General features: G+C 49.5%; 2 protein-coding genes across 3 annotated transcripts in view; one reads left to right on the top strand and one right to left on the bottom strand.

Annotated features, from left to right (window-relative positions):
- The window catches only part of fgf16 (fibroblast growth factor 16), a 10,709-nt gene extending 9,368 nt beyond the window's left edge, over positions 1 to 1,341 (top strand). Inside the window, exon 3 of the mRNA XM_084332208.1 lies at positions 795 to 1,341. Coding sequence (XP_084188334.1) covers positions 795 to 1,040 — 246 coding nt within the window. The 3' untranslated portion in view covers positions 1,041 to 1,341. The remainder of the gene's footprint in view (positions 1 to 794) is intronic.
- A 5,132-nt stretch (positions 1,342 to 6,473) lies between these two features.
- The window catches only part of atrx (ATRX chromatin remodeler), a 94,943-nt gene continuing 78,199 nt past the window's right edge, over positions 6,474 to 23,217 (bottom strand). For both annotated transcript variants that reach the window (XM_084332199.1, XM_084332200.1), the window contains 5 exons: positions 21,136 to 21,285; positions 11,802 to 11,909; positions 10,661 to 10,756; positions 10,192 to 10,320; positions 6,474 to 9,542 (listed from right to left, as the gene is read on the bottom strand). In XM_084332199.1, the coding sequence (XP_084188325.1) occupies positions 9,294 to 9,542; positions 10,192 to 10,320; positions 10,661 to 10,756; positions 11,802 to 11,909; positions 21,136 to 21,285 (732 nt within the window). In that variant the 3' untranslated portion in view covers positions 6,474 to 9,293. The remainder of the gene's footprint in view (positions 9,543 to 10,191; positions 10,321 to 10,660; positions 10,757 to 11,801; positions 11,910 to 21,135; positions 21,286 to 23,217) is intronic.

The raw sequence follows: 23,217 nt of genomic DNA, 5'->3' as shown, positions 1-23,217 counted from the left end.
CCCACGCGTTACATTCCCCCAGTGAGAGTCCTCGCTGTTAGGTGAAAAGAAGCGGCTGGCTGACTCCACATGTATCGGAGGATGCATGTGATAGTCTTCAACCCTCCCTAGGCCGACAGTAGGGGGCAAATGCGCGCAACAACCAGGAAGGGAATTGGCATAACGACTAAATTGGGATGGGAGAAAATACGGGGGGAAAAATAGATAAAAAAAAAAAGAATAGAATCAAGAGGTTTATTGATTCTATTCTTGATTCTCATTGTTGTGTGAAGGTCAGAACATTTCTTGAAGGTCTTGAACTGAAACGTTAGCCGTCACTGGAGATGTATTGCAGAAGCAGCGTACCTGTGTTACTACTAAGTGTAACAATATGTGTTTAAAAATCATTACACTCCTAGCTAGTTACTACTGTATCATGTTAAAGGAACACAGCAACATTATGGGAAATTTGCTCAGCGTCTTCTCCAGAGTCAGACAAGAAGATGGCTGCCTAGCACAGCACAATGAATGGGAGCGGACAGTACGGGTAGCCTAGCTTAAACTCTGAGAGAGGTGTCGGTTGGCCAACGCCTATAGGCTAACCGGTACTGCCCGCTCCCATTCATTGTGCTTAGCTACGCTAACAAAACCGGATAGCTTCCTACTGAATGCACAGGGGAAACTGGTATCTATCCTGTTGCAAATTTCCCATAAAATCGGCACGTTCCTTTAAACAACACGAGTAACCTCCTACCATGGCTCTAATCCATCCATCACTCTCTCTCCACCCCCCCCCCCCACCCCCCCCCTTGCAGAGGAAGCTGACAGCCGAATGCGTGTTCCGGGAGCAGTTCGAGGAGAACTGGTACAACACGTACGCGTCGACGCTCTACAAGCACACGGACACGGGCCGCTTCTACTACATAGCCCTGAATAAAGACGGCTCGCCCAGGGAGGGCAACAGGACTAAGAAGCACCAGAAACTCACCCACTTCCTACCCAGGCCTGTGGAAATCGAGAAGATCCCACAGGCGTATCGAGAGCTGTTCCAGTACAGGTGACCACCAACCGACCATAGCGGGAGAAGTAGCAGAGAGAGACCCGGAGAGAGACCCAGGGAGAGACCCAGAGAGACCGAGAAGGAGAGGGGGGCGAGGCGCGAGTGTCTGAGGGACAGGGACAGGGACAGGACTCTGAACCCTCTCTCCCGACCCAGCCCACCCCCCCTCCAAGGGGTCCTGTGTTTGATCCTCGGTTCCACACGCTGAGTGCACTCCTTGGTGCTAAACATTGTGTGTGCGTGTGTGATTCTGGGTGTAGCTACTTCTTCTCCGCTATGGTCTTCTGACCAGAAGACATTTTCTGAAGCCACTGCAGGTATGGAGGGAGGACGGAGTGTCCCCCCCCCCCCCCCCTCCCTCCTCTGGCACCTGTGGGATCAGGACAATGAGCCTGAGAGGGAAAAGAAAAAAGAATAACTGTCCGTTTTTTCTTCTTCTGAATAACCACTTTTCAGACATGGATGGATACTTGTAACAGGAATTCTCTGCAGCAATGAATGGTTATTGGGGGTCATTTGGAGTAGCGAGCGCTATAACTGAAATTGGGTCAGAGAGATGAACGGTCAGTCACTAGAACTCCAGTGAGAGAGGAGAACGCCCCACCGGACTGGGAGACTGTGACGAGTTGCGTACGACTAGAGGGCACCGCCGAGCTCATCTGGCGCAATATGTTCAGTTGTGGTCAATGTCCGACTCCACCCCCCCCCCCCCCCCCCCCCTAATTGACAGCTAACGAAGGTACTGGGTGAGGTACTAAAGGAGTCCGGCATACAGGGGGACAATGACACGATGCGAGCGCTGAGTTCATTAAAGGAACACGCCAACATTTTGGGAAATTAGCTTACCGTCTTCTCCAGATAGAGACAAGAAGATAGATACCAATGGGCGGCTGGGTAGCGCAGCGGACTAAGCGCTCGCCTACCACCGCAGAGACTCAGGGATCGAATCCAGCTGCCAGCGGTACCTCCGGCTTGGTCAGTCGTCCAGCTACTAACACAATTGGCAGTGTTAGCGGGTGGGGTATGTATCCTGGTCGTTGTAAACAGCGACTCCTACTGGTCGGTCGGGGCGCCTGCTCAGCAGGGAAGGGATCTGGGGGAGATAGTGTGATCCTCCCACGCATTACACTCCCCCAGTGAGAGTCCTCGCTGTCAGGTGAAAAATAGCGCCTGGCTGACTCCACATGTATCGGAGGAAGACATGTGGTACTCTTCTCCCTCCCCAGGCCGACAGTAGGGGGCAAAAAGTGTGCAATGACCAGGAAGGGAATTGGCATAACGACATAATTGGGATGGGAGAAAAATACGGAAAAAAGGGGGAGAAAAAGTTAAAAAAAAAAAAAAAAAAAAAAAAAAAAAAAGAACACATGGCCGGTTAGCCTTCAGGAGAGGTGTTAGTTGGACAATGCCTAGGCTAACCGGCCATGTCCGCTTCCATTCATTGTGCTAAGCTAGGCTAACATGCAGCCAGATAGCTTTCTACTGAATGCACAGAGGAAACTGGTATCTATCTTCTTGTCTCTCTCTCTCTGGAGAAGACGATAAGCTAATTTCCCAAAATGTTGGCGTGTTCCTTCAAGTTCTCTCCTGAATCTAAGATGGAAGAGGAGGAGAAAAAAAGAGATTGATTGATTGATTGAAAAGTTTATTAACAGATTGCAGAATGGGTACAGTACAGTACAGCTCAATACATACAATTGTTAAGAGGATGCAGACCTGAGAAAGACTTTCGTCTTGTTTCCATTTTCAATTCATCATATGAATTGAGAGATATGCTCAATGTGAGACATTGGTGACTCCAAAGACCACTTTACTGCCCTCCCTGCCCCCAGACCCAACCCCCTCCTCGGGGTCAAACAGCCGCCCGTCTGACCCGTGGAGGACCATCCTGCAGGAAGACTATGAGACGTGTGCGAGTGAGAACCTGGGGGCAGAAGCACTTCTCTCGACTGTGGTTTTTCTGTAGGAATAATCAGCATTTGTGACGCCGTGGTTTTGAAAGGAGAGTGACTTGTGATGTTCAAAGTGTCGGGAACATTATTAAAAAAAAAAGGAAAAAAAAGAAATGCAAGTAGTTGAGGTGTAAATAATGGATGATCCTATTTATGAGATGTACAATATATTTATTTTCTACATATAAAGTATAAATATAAATCTATATATTTATTTATTGCAAAGACTTTATTTTGTAATGAACTTGAAGTTATCTGAACTGTAGATTCTACTGAAATTATATGGAGAAAAAAAAATGAACCCAGAAGAATTTGACAATAAAATTGTCCTGCTATTGAGTGTTCATTGTGAGACTATTTTTGCTTGGATGAGGATCATGTACCAATTAAAGCCCAATATAGACGCTATGTGGGTTTATGGAGTTTTTAATACACCTTTTCTCAACCTAACTTCACCCAACTGTGACCCTAGAAGCTTGTGATGGAAGTTGGCAGACGTACCACTTGTGGTTAACTTCAAGTTCCAGAAAACCACCACAACTTTTTAAACAGCTCCTTCTCTTTTCTTTTGGGCCGTGCTGATGATGTAAGTCCTCTGTACTGTAAGTATGTTATTACGGAGCCTGCTCATAATTAATAGAAGGCTCGATTTGTAATGCCTTTGAAAGTGCTGCCCGCCGCCAGACATTCTGTCCGCATGTCCGAGAGGGAGACACAGCGAAGGGGGTAAAAGGGTAAGGCAGACTATTTCCCAGAGGACAACACCCATAAAATCTCATGGCAAAGTGCCATTCTAAACCCTTTACCAGGTCTTATCGCTCAGGCTCTTGTCTCCACGCGGTCTTAGGCAGCCATCATCCCCCGTAGAAAATCTGATTCCTTATGCAACTGGATCCCTGCCCTTAATTGGCTTTACACATCAGCATGGATTTAGGGCAAATGATTGGGTGTTCCAAGTCGGGGGGGCCTCATGGTGCCTCCTGCGACGGACAGAAACAGCTGCCCCGCACTCCGCGGCGAGCCTGGGAGGGGACGTGCGGCAAACCTGGAATGGTGGTAATCTGTGGCTAAGAGGGGACGGGATCAACATTTCAACATCTGCAATAGTTGTAATGTTTCTCCACTGGCAGATTCCTATAAGCTAGCGAGAGCCAGCCCCCCCACCATCCCACCCCACCCCCGGGGGGGCAAGGGGAATGGAAAAGCCAAAAGACGTGCCGGGGAAAACCCCTTGGCCGGCCGAGAAATGAAAACAATACGGGGAGGGGGGGGGGGGGGGGAACAGATGAAAGATTGAAGGGAGGGAATAGCGGGACAGATAGCGCTGCATGGGTGTGAAGGTTGTCTCATGTCTGTGAGGTCAGCACGTCAGGACGGACCGGCTACCGGCCTCCACTTCACGTCTCACGGGAGGGAAGTGTGTGGTGGTTACCGGCCGCGTTCTCACAACACTGATATCGCAAGAAGGGTTTCTGCATTCTTTGCCATTACGCACGCAGGGAGGGCAGTGGGGACGTCCGACAAGCCCACGTCAAGCCTTTCAGGTGAGATGAGAACCTTGGGAATTGAACATTCTAATGACATCGCTGCCCTACTGTCAGTCTGGGGAGGGTGTAGACAACCACATGCTGCCCTACTGTCAGTCTGGGGACGGTGTAGATGACCACATGCTGCCCTACTGTCAGTCTGGGGAGGGTGTAGACGACCACATGCTGCCCTACAGTCGGTCTGGGGAGGGTGTAGACGACCACATGCTGCCCTACTGTCAGACTGGGGAGGGTGTAGACGACCACATGCTGCCCTACTGTCGGTCTGGGGAGGGTGTAGACCACCACATGCTGCCCTACTGTCTGTCTGGGGAGGGTGTAGACCACCACATGCTGCCCTACTGTCCGTCTGGGGAGGGTGTAGACCACCACATGCTGCCCTACTGTCTGTCTGGGGAGGGTGTAGACAACCACATGCTGCCCTACTGTCGGTCTGGGGAGGGTGTAGACAACCACATGCTGCCCTACTGTCAGTCTGGGGAGGGTGTAGACAACCACATGCTGCCCTACTGTCGGTCTGGGGAGGGTGTAGACAACCACATGCTGCCCTACTGTCAGTCTGGGGAGGGTGTAGACAACCACATGCTGCCCTACTGTCGGTCAGGGGAGGGTGTAGACGACCACATGCTGCCCTACTGTCAGTCTGGGGAGGGTGTAGACAACCACATGCTGCCCTACTGTCGGTCTGGGGAGGGTGTAGACAACCACATGCTGCCCTACTGTCGGTCTGGGGAGGGTGTAGACTACCACATGCTGCCCTACTGTCAGTCTGGGGAGGGTGTAGACCACCACATGCTGCCCTACTGTCAGTCTGGGGAGGGTGTAGACTACCACATGCTGCCCTACTGTCTGTCTGGGGAGGGTGTAGACTACCACATGCTGCCCTACTGTCGGTCTGGGGAGGGTGTAGAGTAGACCACCACATGCTGCCCTACTGTCGGTCTGGGGAGGGTGTAGACGACCACATGCTGCCCTACTGTCAGTCTGGAGAGGGTGTAGACCACATGCTGCCCTACTGTCGGTCTGGGGAGGGTGTAGACGACCACATGCTGCCCTACTGTCGGTCTGGGGAGGGTGTAGACGACCACATGCTGCCCTACTGTCTGTCTGTCTGGGGAGGGTCTAGACGACCACATGCTGCCCTGTCGGTCTGGGGAGGGTGTAGACGACCACATGCTGCCCTACTGTCAGTCTGGGGAGGGTGTAGACGACCACATGCTGCCCTACCGTCAGTCTGGGGAGGGTGTAGACAACCACATGCTGCCCTACTGTCGGTCAGGGGAGGGTGTAGACTACCACATGCTGCCCTACTGTCGGTCTGGGGAGGGTGTAGAGTAGACTACCACATGCTGCCCTACTGTCGGTCTGGGGAGGGTGTAGACTACCACATGCTGCCCTACAGTCAGTCTGGGGAGGGTGTGTAGACGACCACGCCTCCTCCGATACATGTGGAGTCGCCAGCCGCTTCTTCTCACCGAACGGCGAGGAGTTTCACTGGGAGAGCATAACGTACGCCATCTCCCCCAGATCCCCTCCCTGCTGAACAGGCACCCCGACCGACCAGTAGGAGTCGCTATTGCAACAATCAGGACTCATACCCCCACTGGCTTCCCACCCGCAAACACTGACAATATTGTGTTAGTAGACGACTGACCAAGCCGGAGAATTTAACCGGGGTCTTTGCTTAAGGGTTATACAATGTTAAGAATTCAGAGATAACATTCCAAAATACTTGCACCTGAAAAGTTGATGAACAACACTGAACCAATCTTCCATGTTAATTCACTCTCATAAAAGGAATAGAGATCTGATTGGATGATCTCCTCTGATGCAGTTGTTGAGGTCACATGAGGTCCTCCCACACACACTACACATTTAAACGTTTCGACAAGGAACCACGGTCCAATGAGAGAGAACGACTCGAAAACAAGAGGGTGGTCATCGTTTTGGTCACTTTATTAAATGTTATATTAAATACTTATCAAGATAATAGCAGAACAGATTAATGGCAAATCAAGGTGGTGTATTTGCTAACATGAGAACATTCTTAGGAGGGCAACAAACGTTTCTCTACATCTCTCAAATACACCTTGTGCAAACATGGGAGCCGACAAGTCTCCTAATGAGAGTTGCATGTTCCTCACCATAACAGCTACACCAGTATCAGCATTTAGAAGCAAGGATGTGCCAAAGTAGAGTAGCGAAGAGGGGGGGGGAGGAGGGGTCCGGGGGCCAGGCCTGGCGTCCGGGGTGTCTCACAAAGCAGGGTAGCCAGCTAACCGTTCAGATTTGTAGTCCTCGTTTTCCCCCCTAGTAACAGATTTTCATGAGCTTTCGTCAGATATGAAGAGTTGTGTTGGGCCCCCAAATAGCTGCTAACTTAACTAAAAGATAGAATCTGTAATGTCGTCAAACAGCGACCTCTAGGCAAAAAGGTATTGCGCTTTGTTTAATTTTTTTTTGCTTTGGTCTGATGGTGTGGGTTGGAGTTTAGGAACATACTGTACTGAGGCTTCTTCCAGACATCTCTTGGCAGAGCCCGAAGGTGTGGCCGACAGTAGCACACCCCCTCCCCCCCCCCTGTGCCCACTGACACCCAAAATCACAACTCAGACAAAAACATAAAAACTGTCAACAAAGCGCCGGGTACCATGTTGTCATCCTTTGCCCCGGAAGTCGCCGCCCTTTTTTAACGGTGCTTTGTGTGAAACCCAAGTCCCTCGCCGGCCTCTCGGTGCAACACAGGTGAAACATAAACAATGAACAGGAACGCACGGTGCTATGCTAGACAACACGTGACAACAAGAACGTGATTTTACAAAATAAAAAGGAAAAGGAGAAAAAAAGAAAAGAAATCCAGAGGAACCGGCAGGCAGTATTGAACGACACAAGCATTCCATTACAATGTTCAGCGACAACTATGTAAACGCCTAAAAGCAGAATAGAAAACGGGGCTTTTTAACATACCTCAAACTTCATTTACACAACTGTTTAAGAAATGGAAATAAGGCCATAACTTTTAGTTTTTCCTTTTTTTTTTTGTGACTTTTTTCTTCTCCATGACATTTGAACCTTTTTTTCTTTTTCTTTTCTTTTCATCTTCATGGCATGAAACTTTTATCAATTGGTTAATTTCCCAAAAAAAGAGCAGGACTTTTCTTTCTCACAGCACCAAGAGCTGTACCGCTAGCAGGTGTGTGTACATATATCGGTGGAGGAATCTAGCGGGATTAAAATCATCTAGATCTTTACATCATAGAATCCTGTCGCCGACAATACTATGGTCCCACTCAGGTTTAGTTTAGACATTTGGAAACTGTATAAAAAACAACTGAGTTTAAATAATCAACAAAGCCCTCCTTTAAGGGGAAGAAACAATGCAATGCTGAACAGCATCAGGGGGGGGGGGGTCACACTTGTTTTTAAACACATGAAAGTGGAGATATAGAACTTGAATAACATTAAGGCGGTATATACATAATTTCAGATGAAATTTCTAATAAACCCCCTTCATACAGTCTTTTAATATACATTACTTTCCAGTTCCTCCTCCCAGCGACTGGGAACTGGAGAGAAGGAAGGACTACAGAGAAGACATCTCTTGTGTCTCAGTCCAGCCCCCGCCCGCCCCCGCTTGCTGCTGGAGGCCCCCCGTGGACAGCGGCCCAATGACAAGCCGTGCCCCCCCCCCCCCCACCGCTCTTCTGCTAGGGCTGTCGTACCGATCCCATCATCGGTAATGTCGTGTTCGAATCGATAGCGGGGGGAGTGCGCTTTGTTTAGCCCTTCTGTTGGGTGGCGCCGTCTGCTATTCCGGCGTCCCTCTGGGTCAAACGTAATCGCACTGATGTTAACGCGCCTCGTGTTCCTGAAAGGTGCCATTTTGTGTTTATAGGTGAGGCGACGCAGGGTTGTCTCCCCCGAAACTATTTTGCCCTCCCTCTGCCTCCCCCCTCTTTCTCTCTGCCTCCCTCCCTCTCTTTCTCTCGCTCCCTTCTGCCTGAGATGAGAGCCGGAGGAGCGCATGCTGGAAAAGAGCAGTTAGCGCACACTACTCGCCAGAGGAGTGTAATCCACCATTATGAATAAAAGAATGCCTGTCATTTTAATAATTGCGATGTTCTTAAACCAGAAATGAGCGCCTTTGTAATCGTCGTGGCCTATTCTGTCTGCCTCCGTCTCTCTCTCTGACGCAGGGTCTCTCTCTCTCTCTCTCTCTCTCCCTCCCTCCCTCCTCCCTCCCTCCCTCTCTCTCTCTCGTGTGCCCAAAGTCTCCGTCTCTCTCTCTGACGCAGGGTCTCTCCCTCTCTCTCCCTCCCTCTCTCTCTCTCTCGTGTGCCCAAAGTCTCCGTCTCTCTCCCTCTCAAACAGAGGTCGTTAATAATTGTTGTTTGTGATCGTGAAAAGGCACGGGGCTGTGAGGGGGGGAGGGGCGTGCAAATGTATTATAGCAGAGGGTTCCGATTACATAAAAACCTCTAATGAATTTGAACAAACTGTTATTTTTTAACGTTTGATTTCGTTCCGACTTGATTTTTTTGGGGGGGGAAAAGGTCGACAGCCCTACTTCCTACCAGATCGTGTCGGAAAACAGAAGCACAATCTGCTTTCAACCAGACCGCGCTCTACGGCGGCTTTCGGAGCGGTTCGGCGGTGCGCTAAAAGGTGGAAAGCGGGAGGCGGGGGCCTTGTTGGGACCAGGCCGCTGGGAGCCGGCTAGCTGGGGGGGGGGGGGGGGGGGGGTGGTCTCCTGACCTACATGCCCTTGGAGGACCCCGGGTTCTTGCCCATGGCCTGGTGCTGCTGTTGCTGCTGCTGCTGCTGCTGCTGCTGGCCGTGGAGCTGCTGGTAGAGCCCCAGCAGGTCCATCTGGCTGAGGCCGGAGGCCCCCAGCATGCCGTTCTGCATCGCCATCTGCTGCAGGTAGGTGGCCTGGTTCTGCATCGCCATCTGCTGCTCCCGGACCTTCCTGTTGGTGATTACCTTCTGCACGTACATCATGAGCTGCGGGGGGAGGAGGGGGGGAGAGAGGATGAGGTTAGGTTGTGGTTCAGAGCACCAGTCAGCCGTCACTTTGTGAATGCAGGGACAGTGAGGGCAGAGAGAGGGGGGGGTAGTAGTAGTACTGAGGGGAAAGGTTAGAAATGGTAACCTTGACAGTGGGTGGGTGGGGGCTCACAGCTCCAGACACAGTTGTAATATTCATGGGGTCATGTTTTTGAGGAGACAAGGGGTTGTGTTTAAAAGGAGTTTTACACCTAATCGGTTATGTCCATGGCCTAAGACAGTCCAATCAACATGAGCTGCTCTCTCCCAAAACCAGAAACCAAAAAAGTAAGAATAAAAAAAACGTGTGATGTCATCCAGTATAAAGTCTGGACAATGAATGGGAGACAGATTTTCTTTTCTCCCCCCCCGTTGGCAGTGTGGTAGTAGGGTAAACCCTTTCACTGCCGCACGACCAAAACGGTTAACCCCGTTCACTGCCACACAACAGCCAGTTAACCCTTTCACGACCGTCGGTTGTGCGATAGTAAAGGGTTAACCTTCTGTCGTGTGGCAGTGAAAGGGTTAAGGTCAACGAGGGTGAAGCGGTGGTCGTCACGGGTCACGGTCGAGGCCGAAGGAGGTCAGGGTCGAGCGGTGGACTCACCGTCTGCTGCTTGCCGAGGACGTCCCTGTAGTTCATCTCGAGATGCTTGAGGTCCATCTCCCTGCCCCCCTGCCGGCCGAGCGCTATGGCCTGGACCTGGCCCTCCGTCAGCGAGGGGTCCTCCGTCCACTGGTGGAAGGGGCCAATCACAACCGATTAAAACTCAACAAACACTGCCTGTTTCAGGTCATATGACTCGTGGAATATACAATGACTTGAGGAGGGATTTGTAATATAATAATAACATGTCAGCGTTACAGGTTCGGAATATTTTACAACAGTTTCTGGCAGAATCTACCGACTCCACCGGGATCAGTGCTACCCGCCTACTTTACTAACGAATCAACGACTCATCGCAAACCCCCGCCGTCTTTTCCCCCCCGCAATCCTCCGATCACAACGGGTCAGTTGCGATTGGAAGGTTGAGGAAAAGAGGGCGGGGCTTGAGGAAGGGTTGAGTGACACTCACCACTGTAGCAATAGTGTCCTCCAGAGACTCCCGCGGCAAAGACTTCAAAGCATTCGTTGCTTCGATGACTTTCTGGCGTCCCTGGTTTATGAGCTCCTGCACAACACACACACACAAGAAGGAAAACAGCACTTGCTTTAAAAAAATAATAATAATAAACAAATAAATATTTCAACCAACTAAAACACCCCAGATCCTAATATTGTGTCCTCCTCATCCATCATCTAAAAAACTAAAAACAAAGACTAATTCCTCTTTGGATCTCCTCATCCATTCCCCAAGATGTGCCACTATGTATAAATAGCACAGGCATGGGAGCAGCAACTGTTGGCTAGAGGAGTGGGGCTGAGCTGTACTGAGCTGTACTGAGCTGTACTGAGCTGTACTGAGCTGTACTGAGCTGTACTGAGCTGTTCTGAGCTGTTCTGAGCTGTTCTGAGCTGTTCTGAGCTGAGCTGTACTGAGCTGTTCTGAGCTGTACTGAGCTGTACTGAGCTGTACTGAGCTGTACTGAGCTGTTCTGAGCTGTTCTGAGCTGAGCTGTACTGAGCTGTACTGAGCTGTTCTGAGCTGTACTGAGCTGTTCTGAGCTGTACTGAGCTGTACTGAGCTGTTCTGAGCTGAACTGTACTGAGCTGTACTGAGCTGTTCTGAGCTGAACTGTACTGAGCTGTACTGAGCTGTTCTGAGCTGTACTGAGCTGTACTGAGCTGTTCTGAGCTGAACTGTACTGAGCTGTTCTGAGCTGAACTGTACTGAGCTGTACTGAGCTGTTCTGAGCTGAACTGTACTGAGCTGTACTGAGCTGTTCTGAGCTGTACTGAGCTGTACTGAGCTGTTCTGAGCTGAACTGTACTGAGCTGTACTGAGCTGTTCTGAGCTGTACTGAGCTGTTCTGAGCTGTTCTGAGCTGTACTGAGCTGTTCTGAGCTGTACTGAGCTGTTCTGAGCTGTACTGAGCTGTACTGTCTAGAAGACTGCTGTCACAATTAGCAGCAGGGTCTGTGGAATGTGGGGCTCAGTGCCATGGGGGTTGAGGGGAGGGAGGAAGAGAGTGTGTGTGTGTGTGTGTGTGTGTGTGTGTTGTGTGTGTGTGTGAGTGTGAGTGTGTGTGTGTGTGTGTGTAGAGCTCATTACTAACCTCCAGCTGGTGGTTGGTCATAGAGGCCAGAGCCGCCACATTGAATGGGAAGTAGTTAGAACCGCCCATGTCCATCTGGGAGAATTTGTTTGTCTTCAAGGCCAGACCCTGAGAGGACAGAGACAGAGGGAGACAGGGATGGGGGGGGGGGGGAGACACACACACAAAAAGAAAGCAGGGTGAGTATACAGTTCAGTCATGGAGGTGTTGAGATGAGCATGGTGATGGAGGGGCCCGTGAGAGACTCGCAGACCAGCCGGGTCACAGGTCTCTCTCTCTCTCTCGTCAGACTCGCAGACCGGCGAGATGCTGGACGGTGTTTGTGTGAGTTGTTGCCGCAGTTCACAGAGATCCAAGCTTCTCGTGTCCAGTCACAGAAATCGTTACAGCACAAAAACAAGCCCTCGACCAAACAAGCTCTTTGCCTCCTCGGTCTTCGGGGGGATACTGTGTGTGTATTTTACCTGCAGTAAACAAGCCCTGTCCCAGTAAAGGCCAGCAGGATGCCGTGTTTGTGTGTAATTTAACCTCTGCTGCAGATGCTCCTGTCCCTGCCCTGTAATCTGGCCATCCGGTGTGTGTGTGTGTCTGTGTGTGTGTGTGTGTGTGTGTGTGTGTGTGTGTGTGTGTGTGTGTGCTGGGGGGGGGGGGGGGCTTTGGACCTGGTCAGAGGCAGGTGTGCAACCCTAAACAATACAGAAACTAACACACACACACACACACACACACACACACACACACACAGCTGCCGCTGTCTCATGGGAACCTCCAGAACACTGATTACTAACAAGTAGCAACTCTTGGGGAGTTCAAGTGCAAAACCCCAGACACTTTGCAGACTGCTGCTATACAACCCCAGACACTTTGCAGACTGCTGCTATACAACCCCAGACACTTTGCAGTCTGCTGCTATACAACCCCAGACACTTTGCAGTCTGCTGCTATACAAGCCCAGACACTTTGCAGTCTGCTGCTATACAACCCCAGACACTTTGCAGTCTGCTGCTATACAACCCCAGACACTTTGCAGTCTGCTGCTATACAACCCCAGACACTTTGCAGTCTGCTGCTATACAACCCAGACACTTTGAAGACTGCTGCTATACAACCCAGACACTTTGAAGACTGCTGCTATACAACCCCAGACACTTTGAAGACTGCTGCTATACAACCCCAGACACTTTGAAGACTGCTGCTATACAACCCCAGACACTTTGAAGACTGCTGCTATACAACCCCAGACACTTTGAAGACTGCTGCTATACAACCCCAGACACTTTGCAGTCTGCTGCTATACAACCACAGACACTTTGCAGTCTGCTGCTATACAACCCCAGACACTTTGCAGTCTGCTGCTATACAACCCCAGACACTTTGCAGTCTGCTGCTATACAACCCCAGACACTTTGCAGTCTGCTGCTATACAACCCCAGACACTTTGCAGTCTGCTGCTATACAACCCCAGACACTTTGCAGTCTGCTGCTATACAACCCCAGACACTTTGCAGTCTGCTGCTATACAACCCCAGACACTTTGCAGTCTGCTGCTATACAACCCCAGACACTTTGCAGTCTGCTGCTATACAACCCCAGACACTTTGCAGACTGCTGCTATACAACCCCAGACACTTTGCAGTCTGCTGCTATACAACCCCAGACACTTTGCAGTCTGCTGCTATACAACCCCAGACACTTTGCAGTCTGCTGCTATACAAGCTCTGAACAGACACACACACACACACACACACACACACACACACACACACACACACACACACACACACACACACACACACACACACACACACACACACACACACACACACACACACACACACACGGATCTAGACAAGAGCCTTATTTCCTTTTGATGTACGGCCTGAAACCACAACGTATGACAGGAGCCGCGCTCTGTGCAGAGCTGAAGTCATCGCAGTGAGACGGGGGAATCCTGGGCAGAGCTCCCTTTTGGACACATGACCTTCGCAGGCTACACATATGAAACGTGTACACCACCTACCGACCCTGCCTGACCACCTACGGTCAGTCCTTCAGAAGTAAGGAATACCGTTATTGCTTAACCCCCCCTCTCTGCTGTGCTATCCTAATGAAGCAGAAATGCATTGGAAAAAACTAAAACAAACAAGACATACGGTCTAACAACCAAGGAGCCGGTCTTATTAACACTTTGGCTGCCTAAGGTTAAATTCATGATATACCATAGATTGCCAGCGCTATTTGTCTATGGAGAAAGTCCCCTTCTTTGCAGGGCTATAACTTTTTAAATTCTATTGCTACATTGCCATTATTAGGGCCCATTCAAAGTCCTATATGTATTGTTCATTGTGTAGCAACGTTAAACTTTTTCATTCACATATTCATAGTAAAGTATGGTCTAATGTATAAGTATGTTTTCATCTCTTTCTGCAGCTTTCTCCAGAACGTGATATATAGCCCCAAATGCATTATATTGATGATGAAATACAGTTTGATGGCAATCAGCGCGATATAAAAAATTCCAACTAGACGTACTTCTAGAAGTTACTACACGTCATCTGATGTTGACCGGATGGGCGAGGGGGCGTTTATAATTCCGTGGGCAGCGTTATACCAATCATCTAATGTGGGTCAAATGTTGATAATAGCAGTTAGTATCGAAGACGGTAATGTTACACGCTCAAACTCACCCCAGTCTCCGCGCGCCGTTGGGCGATCATCGTAGAGTAGAAATTCTATCATTATGGGATGGCGATTTACCCGGTCCATCTCCAGCTTGTATAATGGTATATACGTCCAAATCATGTTGTTTATAGAGTTATTGGCAATCGATCGCTATGTAGCGTGACGAGCCAGAGTCACGGGACATGTACCGAGTGGCCAGAAGCAATACGGACGTCTAGCACAACCTCTATGGCACATCCTGTTTAAGCGATTGCGCCGATCGGCCACCAGATGGCGCTCCTGAACCGCCAGAGAGCTCAGTGGGTCCTGCTGGTGGATCTCAGGCCAGCGGAGGGGACATATGAATCCGATCGCAGATTTTTGAAATATTGATATAAGGACGACGTAAAGCGTCCTCCGGCAACTTGAGCATGGCCGGGAATGACGTCTAAAGACGGTTCCCGGCACCCAAAGTGTTAAGGCCATGGTTACATGGGGGAAAACGGCAACGTTTTATTTTCGAATGATTACGTTTGCATGTCCAAGTTAAAAAGAAACGCAGTTTTGGCAGGAACACACGTTTTCCTAGTGGCAACGCTGAAAGGTGTTTTCGTTTTGGAAACTCGCCGACAATGGTGCCATGTAATTTGCGCAAGCCGGATACGGAGCCGTTCATGACCAATGCCTGTGCGCAGTAAAGACCGACGCCAAATCCCCCCCTGGCTGGACCTCGACTCCGTCCATTAGTCCAAACATCAGAACTATTTCTGGGAGTCACTTGCAATATCGCGCTATAATTAATATAATTTGCTGTCTCCCGACACCAACCGGCCATATGGGGAGGCTATACAGGATATCAGCTGCGTCCTCCTCAGATTGCTTATTCATGTGTAACACGCACGGTTATTTCCAGTGTTTACAGCAGAGTTGCCCCAAGTAGCTGCGGCTACCAACGTGTTGTCAAGTTATTGTTATAAGGAGCCCAGTCCAAAACTAAAACAGTCTGCATACCCTTAACAATTGTGTGTATTGAGCCGTATTGTACCCATTCTGCAATCTGTTAAATAAAGTTTTCATCCATTTCTACTAGCGTTAACGTTACTACGTTAATAGCCTCGATGCTAACTATATACATGGAGAATGCCATTCACATTAGCATGTAGCTAACAACATCAGAGATCTTTTTGTGAGACTAAACTATCCGCTCTTGGTGGTAAATTGTGTTGATGTTGGTTTTGTTTAATCAACAAATGAGGCAGAACACAGTGAATGTATCCGTTTTTATTTATTGCACTTTTATTGCACTTTGTTTTCTTGCTGAAAAAGAAATGCTACGTTGGCTAAATGGCTCACGCGAGGTATTTAAAGATGGTGGACTGTTGTTTTTTAGCAGGAAGTTTAGTGGCACGTTCAACCTTTCTGATTGGTTGAAAATGGCCTTCATGTTTGAACTACATCGCCACCTACTGCTTTGGCATTGTACTACATGTATATAGTAGACGAGACAAAACTACGTCTAACTTAACTCTTACTTGCCTGCCAATACGCAGAGTTCTGAAAAGCGAAATGAAACTAAATGAAATGGCCCTAATGTAACCGCAGCCTAAAATGATTGGGGCTGCATCAGAATATGAGCAATGTTTAATACATAATTAAACATTGGAACAATTTGGCACAATCATTTGTGGCAAATTCTTCTCAGATGTTTATTTGATCCAATCCGTCACACTCATCCTCTGTCGATAATTTGTGTAAAACCTTGTAAGATTTAATGTCATCCGTTTATTGTCATTCCATTCAATCGAATTGCTTGTTTTAAGTACACATAGTAGGATACTGTGTGAAGAGGCTCTCTGCAACATTGCAACACTGCAAACTAGTGAAATGGCAAAAAGACAGTGGTATTTGTTGAGGTTGCCCTTGCAGGACAAAATCTTTGCAGAGGATCAAACAGGCTTTGCGAGAGGTCATGGATGATGTAAGGACATACAGTAGGACCGCCAGGGAGAGGAAGGGGCTGCTTTGGACAAATAAACTGCCAGTGTCCATGTGGCTTTGATTAGGAGGATGATCAATGAGACAGCCTATTGCGGTTACAACGTCTAGGCTGTGGTCGATCGTCGTAGGCCAATGTATGGACGGAATTCTATCCCACAATTAGCACTGTGGTGGGTTAATGCGTTTCGGTTTACATATAACCATGTGCCCGACGTTAGTGGGTGTTTGTGCCGTGTGGCGAAATTGGCTACTTTTGTGATGAGGACCAACCCTTTTGCAGACGCACGCAACGAACATTTTTAAAAGAGAGAGGGAGAGAGAGAAAGATAGAGAGAGATAGCGAGAGAGAGAGAGAGAGATAGCGAGAGAGAGAGGACTGTGATCTTCCTAATATTACCTTTGGGACTTTTTGAGTGCAGGTTTGCCAGTGGTTCAAACCTATAATAGAAATCTTCCCGTTTTTTGAATGCCATTGTTTTCCTATCAGAGTAGCCACTGTTCTGTCTTGGGAAGCAGAGGAGTTTAGGACGGGGGGGGGGGTGCTTAAGACTCAGAGCGTAGAGAAGGGAGTTAGTTGGAAAAATAATCATTAGAGTGAATTAGACTCTAGGAAAACACAGGGGGGGGGGCTGTCCAACCCCCTCAGTCCTCTCTCCAAATAAACCCTACTAATTACACACTGACTCTGTCCTATGGGAGAGGGGGTTGGGGAAGAGGAGAGGGAGGGCGGGCGAGAGAGAGAGGAAGGGAGAGAGAGAGAGGAGGAGAGGGAGGGGGAAAGAGGGAGGGGGGAGAGAGAGAGGGAGGCAGAGGAGGGGGAGAGGAAGGGAGAGAGGGGGGGAGGGATGGAGAGAAAGGGAGAGAAAGGGAGAGGGAGAGAGGAAGGGAGGGAGAGAGAGGAAGGGAAAGGGGGGAGAGGGAGGGAGGGAGGAAAGGAGAGAGGGGGAGAGAGAGAGGAAGGGAGAGAGACAGAGAGAGAGGGGGAGAGAGAGGGAGGGAGAGAGGAAGGGAGATAGGGAGGGAGGGAGAGAGAGGGGGGGGGGGAGCGAGAGAAAGGGAGAGGGAGAGAGGAAAGGAGGGAGAGAGGAAGGGAAAGAGGGGGGAGAGAGGAAGGGAGAGAGGGAAACGTGGGCGAAGGGGGAGTATAACCTGCAGGGGGAGAAAAGGGGGTTTGAACGCAGGCTGAAAAGAGACACCTTTAAAGCCCAACTTGCAGGTTAAACCCTACTGATCAATTATGGGTAGTTTACATCATTGGTATATAATTTCATTATTTATTTTTTTCCATTTGACGCCGGAAATGCCACTCAGAAATGGTTAAAAAGGTCCACGCACGAATAACATGCACGAGCAAATTAAAAAGCTTATCAGAGCTTCCCCCTAATTCTGATCCACTACAAGCAGTTTTGACGAGTGCAGAAAGCTATTTCCTTGATCCAAATGGACGCCTTACAAGACGCAAATCGATGACCGTTTAAAATTTCGATACACTCTATTGAAAACATTTTATTTATATATATATATTTAAAACTATAGACCCGGGGGGCTACTCTGACTGGCTTGACTGACTGGCTTGCTGCATGACCGACGGCGGGTCGCTGGCCTGTGTGTGAGGAAGGGGGGAGGGAGGGAGGAAGGGAGCGGGGAGGTGGAATGACATCATAGGAGCCGAGGAGTGGCCCTGTCATCAGCCTGCTCTTAAGTGACGGAAGGGGCGGAGGAGGAGGAGGGGATTAGAGAGATCCAACACTCTGATTCATACATCAGGATACAGACCTAACACACACAGCCTCACACCCGCTCCAACCTGCAGTCGGGTGATTCTCACGAAACTGAGCCATAGTGTGTGTGTGTGTGGGGGGGGGGGGGGGTCTAAATCACTTACGACTATATTTTAAGTTAATAGTGTAACAAATCCCTGAATGCTCTCAAAGAACAGTGACATACAGCGGTAGTGAGATGGGTATCTTGCTGTAATGACTAATGACTGGCTGCTAACAGTGATAAAATGTGAAGAGAACATAATCACGCTAGCCATTATGACTCAGGGGGGGGGTTGTATCGAGTATCGCAAGGATTCATAACTCCCTCGTGTTCACAAATGTACTAACTAACTAATCATCCAATAGCGATACCGATAAGTAAGTAATCGTTTGTTACGTCGGGGATTCAAATAAAAACGTCATCTCGGATTCATAATTTTTTATTTATGTTGTGTCCATAGTGATCTCTTTTCAGTGAAGCAGCATAAGATATCAATTATTTTATTGTCACAGCATTTTTTTTTTTTATGTACATACATTCAGAAAAACGAGCAATGCTTGTTTTTCCCGGCTCCACAACCGTAGTAGATTTGTAACGTATATTCTATCTATACAAACTATAAGCTGTAACTATAAACTAAAACTATAAACTAAAACTAAACTATAAACTAGGGATGTCCGATATTATCGGCCTACCGATATTATCGGCCGATATAGGCATTAAAATGTGATATCGGAAAATATCTGTATCGGTTTTCAAAAAATTAAATACATTTCTTTTATTTATTCTTTTTACATTTCTATAACCTTTATTTACCCAGGCAAGCAAGTAAGAACAAATTCTGATTTGATTTATTGTCAAAAGTATGCATAATGTTGAGTTAATTCCACAACAAGATATGTAATGTTAATTACCTGAAATTATTCCATTTTGGGGGGGGGGGGGGGGGGGACCCTGCATATATCGGTATCGGTTGATATCGGTATCGGAAATTAAGAGTTGGACAATATCGGTATTGGTAAAAAAGCCAATATCGAGCATCCCTACTATAAACGAAACATAATACACAACATATATTCTACCTATACAAACTATGTGTTGGCAGCAGTGTGGTGTGTAAGTCACTTAAGGTGCTTTTGTGTGTGTATGTGATAGTTTAGCGTCTATCCGCCAGTAGTCTGTTTGCACGGTGGAAGTAGCTGTTCACTGTTCTTTTGGAAAACGTTTTATGTTATGTTAAATGTTTTAATGGAGCAAGAGCCTATTTTGCAGTAAATGATGAAGCCATTTGTTTAGGTTTGTGAATTCATATGGGAAATTAATCTTTATGTGGGGTTTAAAATAAGGGAATCTTTGGAGATATTGTTGATTTATTACAATATTAGTCACCGTGATTTAAAAAAAGGGGGGGGGGGGGTGCCCTGCAGAAATCGAGATTTAGGGTTAAAGGAAAAAACATTTATATAATGTACAAATTTAAATGCAATAATTCACTGAATCATAAACATTAATTTATCTACTGAATGATAATAGCGGTCATTATCTAAATCATGGTTATGGCGCTCAAATAGCCGAGGCCATGGTTTGACAGGGAGGGACTGAAAGGAGAGATGGGTGGTGCAGGGAGTGTATGCGTGTCGGCGTGCCTTTGAATTCGACTGGGTGAGTAATCGAATCACTTTAAATTCAATCAATTCGAAGTGAAAAACAGAAGTATCCTTTGCCAAAGGTTTGGTATTTGAATTTGAAAGAAAAGCCACTCCCTGAAATCAACAAACTGAAAGTGAATTGATCCCTGGTCTGTGTTGTGTAAGCATTTCTGTACCGTCTCTCTGCCTCGTACTCTGCCCAGGTGTGTGTGTGTGTACCTTCTCTCTGCCTCATACTCTGCCCAGGTGTGTGTGTACCGTCTCTCTGCCCAGGTGTGTGTGTGTACCTTCTCTCTGCCCAGGTGTGTGTGTACCTTCTCTCTGCCTCATACTCTGCCCAGGTGTGTGTGTACCGTCTCTCTGCCCAGGTGTGTGTGTGTACCTTCTCTCTGCCTCATACTCTGCCCAGGTGTGTGTGTACCGTCTCTCTGCCCAGGTGTGTGTGTGTACCTTCTCTCTGCCCAGGTGTGTGTGTGTGTACCTTCTCTCTGCCCAGGTGTGTGTGTACCTTCTCTCTGCCCAGGTGTGTGTGTGTGTACCTTCTCTCTGCCTCGTACTCTGCCCAGGTGTGTGTGTGTACCGTCTCTCTGCCCAGGTGTGTGTGTACCGTCTCTCTGCCCAGGTGTGTGTGTGTGTACCTTCTCTCTGCCCCGTACTCTGCCCAGGTGTGTGTGTGTGTACCTTCTCTCTGCCCAGGTGTGTGTGTGTGTACCTTCTCTCTGCCCAGGTGTGTACCTTCTCTCTGCCCAGGTGTGTACCGTCTCTCTGCCCAGGTGTGTACCTTCTCTCTGCCCAGGTGTGTACCGTCTCTCTGCCCAGGTGTGTACCTTCTCTCTGCCCAGGTGTGTACCGTCTCTCTGCCCAGGTGTGTACCGTCTCTCTGCCCAGGTGTGTACCTTCTCTCTGCCCAGGTGTGTACCTTCGCTTTGCTTCGTACTCGGCCCAGGTGTGTGTGTGTACCTTCTTCCCTAGCTTGTACTCGGCCCAGGTATGTGTGTGTGCGCGTGTGTGTACCCTCTTCTCCAGCTCGTACTCGGCCCAGGTGTGTGTGTGTGTGTGTACCTTCTTCTCCAGCTCGTACTCGGCCCAGGTGTGTGTGTGTGTGTGTGTACCTTCTTCTCCAGCTCGTACTCGGCCCAGGTGTGTGTGTGTGTGTGTGTGTACCTTCTTCTCCAGCTCGTACTCGGCCCAGGTGTGTGTGTGTGTGTGTGTGTACCTTCTTCTCCAGCTCGTACTCGGCCCAGGTGTGTGTGTGTGTGTACCTTCTTCTCCAGCTCGTACTCGGCCCAGGCGGACTTGCGGTCCTCCTCGCTCAGGGCCTCTGACTCCTTGTGGTCCAGCAGGGAGTCGTGCTCATGGTAGCACACGATCTGGTCCTTGTTGGTCTGCAGCATCTCAGCCAGGAAGGGATCCTGCAGCAGGGAGACACAAAGAGCGGGTCGATGGTCAGAGTAGCTTCAAACGACGGTTCGAGGAAGGCAACGCCACAAAACAACATACCGGGTCTGGGGGGTAAAAAAACTGGTGTAATATGAAAAGATGTACGTTCAATACGGTGCATGGAGAGTTACACATGTAACCACAATTGATCCCAACCCTGGTGTCTGTGTGTCTCCGCTTGTAGTCTTCCCTGGGACTCTCCCAGTCAGATCTACCATTAGAGCTCTGTGGTATGAAAATATTTTAGCGCATAAGGAATCGAAATTCAAATCAAAATTATATTAAATTCTTATTGAATCTGAAAAATGCGCATATTATCTCATGTAGTCGAGCCTCAGCCAACGAGGTCATGCATCAGAGAGCGGTGATACTTCTTGAAAGGGTCTCTCCGTTGTCGCTCACCATGTCCCCGCGGATCACCACTCTTTCCATTCAACCAACTGATCGAGAACCAAATCAGTTGCAGAATGAGTGAAAAGTGAACACAAAGAGAATGGATTCAGAATGATGCCTTCATGCGACTCTGGTTTCCATGACAGCAGTGTTATTGAAAACACTACCTGAGTAAGAAGCAGAGCCAGCAGGCCCCTGGTCACACAGAAACATGCTTTAAATTACTGCCGCTGCCCGCTCGTGTTTGCTTTTCTTTGTCTCGCCTTTGCTTTACATTAAATGGACCTTCTTGGATCTGGAAACGACACCGTGCGTACGTTGCCCTGCGCACACACAGGGCCGTGTTTACCGAGCGCTACGGAGATCTTTTGATCATCACCCCCCCCCCCCCCCTCCTCCTCGCCGAGCGGTGACAATGAGTTCACCGGCACAAACAGAATTAATCATAAACGTCATCGACGTTCGGGGGGGAAGAAAAAAAAGAAGGAGGGGAGAAAAAAAACAGACGAACACCAAACTCTTTAAGAAATTAAGCAGTGATTGCAAAACCTGCATCGCATAAACAGAAAATAAACACCAGGCCGGCCCGGGCGAAACTGGATCTCCCTCGCGGAGGAGAGAGGAGGGAAGGAGCGGGCCGCCAGCGGGGCCCAGATGAGGCCCTATTTTTAGACCTGAGAGTTGAGATAAGGTGGTTGAGACAGGTAGGGGTAAGAGAGTGGCGCGCTGAGGTCATTATAGGCCCGGGACACGCCCCGCGTGGCACGGATCACCCCGCGAACAGGCCCTGGGACTAAGCCGGTCTGATGGGTGGAAAACAGAAACATGTGGCCGGCCCGGCCGCCGAGCACAATCAGGACATGACCACCGGGCGGGCCACCCCCGAACCACACGGCCTGCCAGGCCCCCCCCGAACCACACGGCCTGCCAGGCCCCCCCCCGAACCACACTGCCTGCCAGGCCCCCCCCCCCCCCGAACCACACGGCCTGCCAGGCCAGCCCCGAACCACACAGCTTGCCAGGCCCCCCCCCCGAACCACACGGCCTGCCAGGCCAGCCCCGAACCACACTGCCTGCCAGGCCCCCCCCCCCCCGAACCACACTGCCTGCCAGGCCCCCCCCCCCCGAACCAGACGGCCTGCCAGGCCAGGCCCCCCCCCCCGAACCACACGGCCTGCCAGGCCCCCCCCCCGAACCAGACGGCCTGCCAGGCCCCCCCCCCGAACCACACGGCCTGCCAGCCCCCCCCCCCCCCCCCCCCCCCCGAACCAGACGGCCTGCCGCTCGCCTCGCTAATTAGGACATAAAAGCAGCAGAGAGACCCTCCTCACTTGACTTCACCACAACAGGCCTCCATGATGACGGGCGTTCTTGTTCTACCGATACGGGAAAGAACGCTAGGTCAAAGCGAAAGGTTGCGTTGGGAGGGGTGGCGTGTGGATAGTGGCGTTGATTGGTCGAGGTGGATCTTCCATTTTGTACACGTGGGAACACACACGAGATGAAGGGCT

Source organism: Notolepis coatsorum, assembly GCF_963971535.1.
Source record: "Notolepis coatsorum genome assembly, chromosome: 16".
Classification (NCBI taxonomy): Eukaryota; Metazoa; Chordata; class Actinopteri; order Aulopiformes; family Paralepididae; genus Notolepis; species Notolepis coatsorum.
Note: the sequence above shows the minus strand (reverse complement) of the source record. Positions and strands in the feature narration are given on the sequence as shown.